Source organism: Daktulosphaira vitifoliae, unplaced genomic scaffold, assembly GCF_025091365.1.
Source record: "Daktulosphaira vitifoliae isolate Bord-2020 unplaced genomic scaffold, ASM2509136v1 Scaffold_432, whole genome shotgun sequence".
NCBI classification, from domain to species: Eukaryota; Metazoa; Arthropoda; class Insecta; order Hemiptera; family Phylloxeridae; genus Daktulosphaira; species Daktulosphaira vitifoliae.
This window is the reverse complement of record NW_026099997.1, coordinates 1-10,526: the sequence shown is the minus strand read 5'-3', so window position 1 is coordinate 10,526 and position 10,526 is coordinate 1. Positions and strand designations below refer to the sequence as shown.

At 23.0% G+C, this 10,526-nt stretch overlaps 1 protein-coding gene and 1 long non-coding RNA gene across 2 annotated transcripts; one reads left to right on the top strand and one right to left on the bottom strand.

Moving 5' to 3' along the window:
• Positions 1–608: 608 nt before the first annotated feature.
• Positions 609–2,920, bottom strand: LOC126909479 (uncharacterized). Its single transcript, XR_007705045.1, has 3 exons — positions 2,749–2,920; positions 1,012–1,075; positions 609–939 (listed from the first exon to the last, which is right to left on the bottom strand). It is a non-coding gene; the product is annotated as an uncharacterized LOC126909479 (long non-coding RNA).
• A 169-nt stretch (positions 2,921–3,089) lies between these two features.
• On the top strand, positions 3,090–10,043 carry LOC126909480 (inverted formin-2-like). Its single transcript, XM_050691906.1, has 5 exons — positions 3,090–3,225; positions 4,720–5,722; positions 5,807–6,357; positions 7,774–8,401; positions 9,481–10,043. The coding sequence occupies exons 1-4, from the start codon at positions 3,142–3,144 to the stop codon at positions 8,293–8,295; spliced, it is 2,160 nt and encodes a 719-aa protein (XP_050547863.1). The 5' UTR covers positions 3,090–3,141; the 3' UTR covers positions 8,296–8,401; positions 9,481–10,043.
• Positions 10,044–10,526: the final 483 nt, after the last annotated feature.

The following is a 10,526-nucleotide window of genomic DNA, read 5'->3' as shown; positions in this document are numbered from 1 at the left end:
TTGCATATAATTATTCATAGTGGTTTAACAAAATAATATTATTTTCCAATTATTACGGGATTTAATTATATATTAGAAAAAATAAATGAAACTATATAATTTCTTTAATAATACTTTATCATACTTGAAATGTATTTGAAAAAAATAAAATTTATGTTGGAAAAATAATCATCACAAGGTTGATAATCGCATGATTAAAAAAGTAGCAAAAATTCCCTGAAAAAAAATTGAGTGAAAAAATGATTTTATGGCTTCTTAATGTTTTTTTGCATTTTTGTGGTTTCTTAATAATTTATTTCTTGTCCAAAGACTAAAAATAATATTCCTNTTAATAATTTATTTCTTGTCCAAAGACTAAAAATAATATTCCTCTCAAAAAATACTTTAGTGTAGATGCAATCGAAAAATTCCCAGTTAAAAAAAAAAATCTGTATATATTGTAATGTATAACTACCGTAAAATGTCCTCAATTTGGTTATAAAATATAAATTTAGCTACATCTAAATATAATTCTAAAGCATTTGTAACTTGAAATAATAAAATAAAATAATTAACTTTTATTCGATGTAGATTATATTTCCAGTTTCATTTGATCGAACTATCTGCAGATAAAAAGGTAAATTCATAAGTGCTTTTATACTTATTGGCCAATTCGGGACAATTTTACAATAATTTAAAATATAACCAAAAAATATAAAAAGAATATTCTCATAGGTAATTTTACGTTACTAATTATTTGCATTAATACTGAATGTATTTTTCCATTTTGAAATAAAATTGAATATATTAACTTTTTTAGTAATGTAATATAATATAATTTTTGTACAAAAAAATGTTCCCGAAAAGTAAGTTGAACCGAAGATAAATGGTAAAATTGGTATGCTGTTAATTTTGATGGTATTGACTATTCATTGTGTAATATAATGGGTACGTTGTTTTCTATAGATAACAATAGTATTTAGTAGTAGTATAACAGTTGGTTTGTAACGTTTACTTTTATTGTCATATTACCTGACATTCCTTTACACTATCTAATAACATCTCAGCGGAGTCCATAACCATTTTTTTTTCATTTCTAGAAATTATAAAATAACTTTAATTCAACATATTATTATTTTATTTTGTATTTGTTCAGCTAAAATAATATTATATTTTATTAATACATTTCATGCTGTTTGTGTTAAAATATAAGACTAATTCGTTAAAAAAATTATTTTTGTCAACGTTTTTATTTATTTTTTAAATTTAAGTAACTTCATGTTATAAAGTAACACATATTTATAAAATTAATACAATTAAAAAAAAAAAATTTTAGATTATGATTCTAGTTCTATTTTTGCTAAATACTCTCTTTTTTTAATTTAGCATCTAATTGATATCATAAGTATTTAGATTCAAATAAAATAGGTTTCATTAAATTTGTTTTTTTTAAGTAAACTGTAAGCTTGCTAAGTTTTAAAAATATTAGTAAAATTTTTATAGAAAATAAAACATGAATTATATATATACAATAAAGCTAAATTTTAAAGTTAATTTATTTTAATTAATTTCTTATAAGACAGCATAAATCTTACAATAAATGTTTGAACCTCTTATAATCATTCAACACTGCCATTGAAGAAATTATTTAGCAATACTCTCTCTTAGACAATCTTAGGTGAAGATTTCACTGGAAATGGTCTATAGACTACTTTAAAAAAATAATAAAATAATATAATGTACAAAGAGGTTCAGACTGTAGGTGTTCCTTTTAAAGTAACCATATCATCAATGTTTGAACCATATTAAAAATAATTACTTAATGTGTATAACAGATAATAAGTATTCATATAAAATAAAGTTTTTATTAGAAATAAAATGAAGAACCTTCCTATATAATTTCCTAAAAATATGATAAAATTTTCTCGATTACTTTGAGGTATAGTTATTGTTGTTATCATCTAAAAAAATCATCACTAAATTTGAGTGTTTATTTTTGCTTTACATTCATAATTTGTGGTTAATTGAATAATTCAATATAAGAATATAACAGAGATAAATAACATTAAAAGATCGAAAAGAAATTAGAATATTGAGGAAAGTTAAGATAGATAGTGTTCATAATTTTTTTTGATTTTTAATTAGTTTTTTGAAAACAAAATTATTTGAATAATTTAATACATCTTGCATTCATATTTATAGTACCTTACAAAATTAACAAATAATTTATTCAGCAGATTCACTGGTTTTGTTTGAATAGTAAAATTTTTAAATTCTCGTTTATTACAGAAATATTTATTCATTATTAATATAAATTATCACTTTCAAGAAATGCAGAAAAAATTACCCGAATTATATAGAAAATGAATTACGTATAAAATAATTTCTAACCAATCCTAATTTTTAACTAAGATAATTTTGGATCATAAAGTATCAAATTGTAATCACATTTATAGTATAATACAATAACTTTTCTGATGTCCATATTTAAAATATATAAAATGTCAAATAAAATTAATACATGATGCCTAAGCCCATTTAAAATAAAAAGATTTTTTAATTTATAGTAATTCAAAAACTGCCTTAGTAAAAATATAATAATAATTACAGTAAACTAAGTATGAAACTTGATTTAATAAAAATATATACTTCTTAAAAACATTGAATAATGGTTAAATTAAAGTTTAATATACAACTTTATATGAACAGTAATTTTAAAATGAATTATAACTATAAGTATACGATGTATTGTTTAAAAAAGTACCATACCTTTTTAATAAATATTTGGATTATAAGACAAAAGGCAAATATTGCTCTCTATGAATAATATCATTTAATATTGATTTATTCTATTTTTATGCACATAAGTGTGATGAAATCTTCAAACCACATTGACAACTTAGTACAGTCCTCTCTCGTTAAGCTAATAACTAAATTCTGGGAAAATGCATTTTCATTAATTGAAATCGATTGTTTTTGCGTCATTAAATTATATGCAAATTCACAGCATATAAATGATGTCAACACTTAATATATTTTTTTAAATAATATATCTGTATAAATAATGAAAATTTAATGTTTGCGTATAAATTTCAGTAAAAGACATTAACAAAAAACGTAAAAGTATTAATTCAAAAATTTTAAATTTTTCACAAGTTATCAATGTATGTTAAAAAAATAATTTTTTTGTCAAGTATAATACACTTTGCTTTAACATGGACTGATAAAATCAATATTTTCAATCAAGTAATCTACACTGTTTAACTATTTTAATTCTTTTTATGAAAATTAGTAGTTGCACAAATAAGATTATCACACTAAACGTTAACTGTGAACTATTTAATTATTTCGTAATGATACACCTTTTTTTTAATAAATCCATTTGTAACATGTTAATTTTAAATAACTAAAATTTGTAAAAAATTAACTCTAACGCAAACATATAATCACAATAAAATCGTAACCCTCTCTATTATAATTATGTAGTATAATATTATCAAAATAATGTTATGTTTTAAATTTTATTTTCATAGAATAAAATAAAAAAATAAACGATATTATACGATTTTGGGATGTTTACCCTTCAAGCTAGAAGAAAATTTAATGATGTGAAGTGAATTTATAATTTATTAAATAGTAAAATCGATTTCCCAGATATTTTAAATAAAATCAAGTTTTATGTACCTATTACTAATCCAAGAGCATTTTCGTGTTTTTATTTACCTACACAAAATAGAATTATAGTCATAACTCCCCACTAAATAGCATGTTACTGTTTTGTAACTCTTTATCTAACTTTGATTTCCATTACCATAATTTAGCCTTGTTAAAGAAAATGATACTTTAAATATTATTTTTTATTAAAATAATACATTAAATTTAATTATTTATATTTCTTTTTTTTGTTTTAAATTCTTAATAATATGTTTATCTTATTGTAAATATATATTTAAATATTGTTTTTATAAAATGTATATTAACTTTACCTATTACCTTAAAGTTACTTTAACAATTTCTCAATAAATAAATAATTTAATAAGTTTACGATTTCATTGTTTTGAAATATATTCAATTATTCTTGAAATAAAATACAAACAATATTTTTCGTTTCTTGTGTTTTTTTAACAAAAATAAAATTAATAATTTTGTTTCTAAAATTTTGAGACATTATAATTATATCGAAACTTTATAAGATTTTTTACATTTTAAGTATGAAAAAAGAAATATTTCTAATATGATCAATTTTAAGGTACAGTAAAGTAACTTCTATGTTTATTTATAAAATTTGCAAACCAGCATAATTTTTTCAACTCTCTTTATTTAAAAATAATAGAAGTATTTCTTTTTTTTTAACAATATTTTAAATATAATATCATTTAATATAATGAAATGTTTTAATAAATAAAAATAATTGTTATTCAATCAAGATGTTTTAAGATTGAAACATTCTATTGTCCTATTGCGTTGATAATATCAAATTTCACAGTTTAAACTTATACTTAGCTCTTATATCAATATTCTATTACTTTTTGCATTATTTGAAATAAAAAGTGTACATACAATTTACAAGTATATCATAAAGTGAGAGGTGTTACGATTATTTTTAAATTTATTACAAAGTACTAATAAAAAATTGACAGAACTATAAAGTATGCAAAAAGTATTTAATCTGATATATTTATATTAATAATATAATCTACGTAATATAAATAAATCAAATAATAATTTTAATTTGAACAGCATAGAAATGAAAAACGATTTGATTCAAATATTCGCTCATTCAATTGTGCACCAAACAGCACATTCAATACATTTGCAATAAAAAATCAAAAATTACAGTTTTCACAATGGCCACCACTACAAACATTTGAAAAATATTCCTTTCCAGTTATTTCAGCATTCCAACCAACATCAATTCCACTAAAAGAACAGTTATCTCCGTTAACCATTTTACCACCTACTTCATCATCACCATCATTATCAAAACTGTTTTCTACAACTATACTTCCAGAACCGTCATCTCATCTTACTTCAACCACAATAAGCACACCTCCACTAACTTTACTACAACCGGAATCTCAGCAATTACCTTCTTCAACGACTCCATTATCTCCATCTTTACCAAAACTGCCATCTAATCAATCATCACCAACGATTCCATCGCCACCGCCACCACCACCATTACCCAAACTACCATCTAGTCAATCATCACCAACGATTCCATCGCCACCGCCACTGCCACCACCACCATTACCCAAACTACCATCTAATCAATCATCACCAACGATTCCATCGCCACCGCCACCGCCACCACCACCATTACCCAAACTACCATCTAATCAATCATCACAAACGATTCCACTACCACCTCCAACTCCACCTATTCCATCAAAATTGAAAAATTCTTCTTCGACAGATCAATTTCTCCAATCAAAACAGTTACAATCACAACAGTTTTTCAAATCAAAACAATCAACGGAATCATCACATTCATCTCCTTTAATTTTATCACAATCTCAGACCTCATTATCAACAACACCATCACTTTTACATGAAAAACCTTATTCGTCAGTGTCACCTAATCAACTAAACACAATATCAACACAGCCTCCTACTTTAAATTATGAACATAACTCCTCATCAATGTTACAAAATTCAAAAAGTGCTTCAGCTGGAATAACAAATACACCAAAAAATAAAATGAAATTAATTCATTGGAATAAGATCAAAAGTCAAAACTTAGGTAAATAAAATTTTAAATCTTACTAAGTTGATCTATTATACATTAAATACATGTATTTTTAAAATAATACTTTTGTGCAATTAGAAAAATCATTATGGTCATCCATTACCCCACCAGATATATCTCTTGATCAAAATCAAATTGAAGAACTATTTATTCAAAAACCTAAGTTACCTCCCAAGATTATTTTGAACAGTGGAAAACCTAAGGTTTTAGTTCAAAATGTACTGGATAATAAAAGAAGTTTGGCAATTAATATAATGCTTAAACAATTGAAATTAGAAACCGATAAATTTATTAATGATCTTGAGAACGAAAATTATATTCCTATTGAAAAGTTGGAAATAATTCAAAAAATTTTACCCATTCATGATGATGTTATAGCAATAAAAAAATATCGTGGTGATCCAAAAAATTATGGTGCAGCAGAAAAGTTTTGTTTGGCTTTAAATGAGATACCATGTTATGAAGAAAAAATTAAATTAATGATTTTAAAAGAGGAATTACCATCAATGTTTAATGAAATGCATTCTCTATTACGACATATTCAAAGAATGTGTCATGATATTATTAAAGATGATTCATTCAAGAAATTTTTATCAGTCGTATTATTTATTGGTAACTACATAAATGCAGTAAGTTTTATACATTTTATTTAGAATTATAAATGTCTTAAGACGATGAGGAAATTTGTGTCTTAGTAATTAAAAAAAAAAATAAAAATTTTAAATATGTTTTAAACATTTAAGAAATCGAAAAGAAATTTTTTTTATTATTATTATTAATTATGTTATTGTGTAAGAAAAAATACAATCTGTATATACAAAGCGCCTCAGACTTCACTAATAAGTCTTATAACTTTTGATACTAATATCATTTTAATGAAATTTTTTTAAATAGTTATTTTCTTCGTATATTATGTTTAACCCATATTTGCTACTATTTATCACAAATAAAAAAAGAACCATTTTCTAGTCTCAGAAAAAAAAAAAAAATTGATAGATCTATAACAATTTTGGGACAAGTACTCATTGAATGGCAAAGTACGTACAATAAATATACACTAGTACACACCCATTTTATGAATTAAAATGTTTGTAACTCAATAGATACATATTCTTAAATTGTATTCGACTCATTAACATTTTTTTTTTTATAAAAAAAAAAAACTAAAAAGTGGCTATTATTAAATTTTAAAAATAAAAAAATAATTTATTTTTATTATTAGAGACAAATAATCAAAATATTCTACGTAGTCCAAAAATAAAAAAAAAGAATTAACACAACATATTTTCTAGTTAATTTGTTATTAAGTCATATTAAGAAATTCTGTATATACAATAAGAACTTATGTTAAATTCATTTATTTTTTTTTTACCATTGACAAATAAGTTGAAGAAAAATGACACAATGGTTGCACTCCTACTGTCTTGAATTTTTCACATATTTAAGTGTTAAAGAGATATACACCATAATCTTTTTAAACGATTAGGAGGATTACTTGGTATAATTCAAGAGCGTAAATTTTTTAGCAAGAGGTTTTGGATAATTAAGAAGAAAATTTGTTTTACAAAAACATTAAGTGAAGACCATTGATTTAATTTTAATTTAAAATAAATAACTAAATATTTAACAGTTAATAAATAGAGAATGATTTCTTTATCATAACCCACATAATTACTTACAGAATAAAAATTCAAATGACATTTACTGTTAAATTAAAATATGTTTTCCCATTTAAAAACAAAGTTAACACCTTTACAAGGCATAAGGTATGACATTATATTGTATTATATTTAAGTTAAATTAATAAAAGATAATGAAAAAGAAAAAATATTAAATTTTTTTTTTCTATAAGTAATTAAGTGAGTAATGATAAAAACATCACTCTGTATATTACAGTTATTCACAGTACATAAATACTATAAGTAATAAAATAATAAAATCCTATTTTTAAAACAATAGATAATAAATAGTATTATACAGTATCTTAGTACTGATAAAACAGCATTTATAAAAAAAAAAAAAGAATAACTATTATTAATTTATAGGGAACTTATGCTGGTAACGCAAGAAGTTTTACATTAAATTCATTGTCAAAATTATATGATATACGAACAAATAAGCCAAGGATAACGTTCCTCCACTTTGTTATAGAAGTAGCTCAAGAATACAAAGATGATATATTAAGCTTTACAAAGTACTCTTCGAGTCTCGGAATGTTATCAAAAATGTCTATAGTTAGATTAGAAGAGGAAGTGAATACAAGCAATAAACAAATAAAATCATTATTATCTAAATGTGAAACTAAAGCATGCACTAATAACATATCGGAATCCTTAAAAAAATTCCTTGAACAGTCTGTCATTGATGTTGAAGAACTAAACGACCATTATAAAATAGCCATCGTTGACATTCAAAAAGTAGCTATTTATTTCGGCGAAGATTTAACAAAATTTAAAATTGAAGAATGTTTTGGATTACTTGGTAATTTTTTTACACAAATCAAAGATATCATCAAAGAAAGTGAAAGAAAACAAGAAAAAGAAAAAAAAAAAAATATCATTAAATAAAACAATCCAATCTATTATAAATTTAAAAAAGAAAGGAACAACAATAATACTCAGAAAAACAAAATTTATGTATAATGATGTTAACCAGTCATAACTTTTTTCGTAGGTAAATTATATTTTATTTTTAATCAGGTAAAATTTAATAGTTTCTGAATTTTTTAAATAATTTTAAGAATGGTATTTATAATTATTTTACAGCCTGTTTTGTATTTTTTGTAATTTTTTATTTGATATCACTCTTAACTAAATTAAATTTGTATTAATTTTATTATTTATTCGTGTTATAAAATTATTATTTTAACATTACTAAGAAATTTAATTATTAGTTATAATTGTGATATATAAATATAAAAGTAAAATATTTAATTATTGGGTACTTAAATCTTAATTCTATTTTTTGTTTTAATATTTAAGCATCTTTTATTAATTTTTCTATTTAAATAAACGTAAATTAAACATTTTTCTAAGTAATTAATAATTAATTACTTTTCAAAAGCTCCGATAAAAAAACTACTGTTTTAATTATTCATTAAATGAAAGCATTTTCCTACAAAAACTAGAAAATGACTGGTCGATAACATCTCTTGGACCAGTGTTTTGGAATTTATCAAATCTTTTGTTATTAAGCCTGAAGTTGAAGCATGGATCTATTTATTATAATCTTAAAACATTAATGAACTGCACACCACCTACCACTATGTTATAAAAATGCTAATATCTTTTTATATTAGCACTATTATTGCTAAGTTGGTTAAACATAGACGTTTTTATTTAAAAAACTTAAGTTTATACAATTTTTAGGGAGCAAGATGGAGAAGGAAATTTTTTTTTGAAAATCATTAACATAAATATATAAATTTATTTAATTTAAAGTCCTTTTTTTTAAATTTTGAAGCCCGAATATCTGTTAATTTTTAAGATAAGCTTTTGAAACTTAAAATATAGATATGATCTAGTAGCTTAGAAAACTATAAAAAATTTACCTCTTAACTAACCATTTCAAAATTGAAGAATTTCGAAGTTTTCGAAAATTATGTATTTTGCTAACCTAAGATAGCAAAAAAGAACAATATACTAAACAAAAACCGTATTGTCTATAAAGGCCAAGTTCTAATACCTCCCTCCTAAAAATGTACGTCTGTAAAAGTCTTACTTTCATAAGCAATATTGCATTTTTATTTTTAGGTATTGATCAACACTTGATTAGTTTCTGATCAAGCACTGGATGAGTACTCATTTAGGAATTACATGAGAGATGGAAAAAATACATCTCTGAAGAAGAGAAAAAATGTACAGATCACATAATGAGATCCATTGAAAAATATAGCAAAATCTTTTTTATGCCTCAATAAAAATCTAACAAGTATTAAGCAATATGAATAAAAAAAACAATGTTTCTCATAAAAGTAGGATTGAAGTTCATGAACTAATTAAAGACTAAACTTGACCATAAAGTAATCATTAATAATTGATAGGTGGAAAAGGAGGGAGTTGAAACTTAGCACTTTATCGCAGTTAGGTTTATGTTGAGGATACATATACATAGTATGCGGTTTATTATAAACTATTTGTGTATTCACAAAATAAATATAGTATTGGTAAAACAAATAATGATTTCTTTGGATGGCATTATCATTTTTATACCCAGGAAGGACGAAGAGTACGGCAGGGAAATGACTAGTGATTAAAATAGCAACAACCATCCTCACTTTCAGTCATTACATTAAATTGTCAATGACTTCTGAAACAATAACTCAGAAATTATTACCGACCACTTATTTTATTTATTAGTTAATTTTTTATTTCATAAGTTAATTAAATATGTATGTTACCATTTAAAAAATAAAGTTGACACTCCTATACGTTATAAAGGATAATCCTAAAAGTAATAATTGGCTAATAAATCAAAAAATATATGTAACAAAAAAAAACTTATTTTTATTTTTTATAACTGTATTTGTTTTGATAATAAGTGGTTTATGATGAACCAATCATTCTATATTTTAGATAATCTGTATTATAATATATGTTTATTACCTTGTCAATTAATATTACGTATTACTCTTTTGTGCTCTTCTTTCACTCTATATTTAAAAATGTTAATACCTTCCAAAATTCTATTATTAGATCAAAAGTTATTATCGAACAGCCATTTTCATAATTAGATTATTTTTTAATTTGCAAGCTAGTTAAATATAAATATTATTACACTAAAAATAAAGTTCACATCT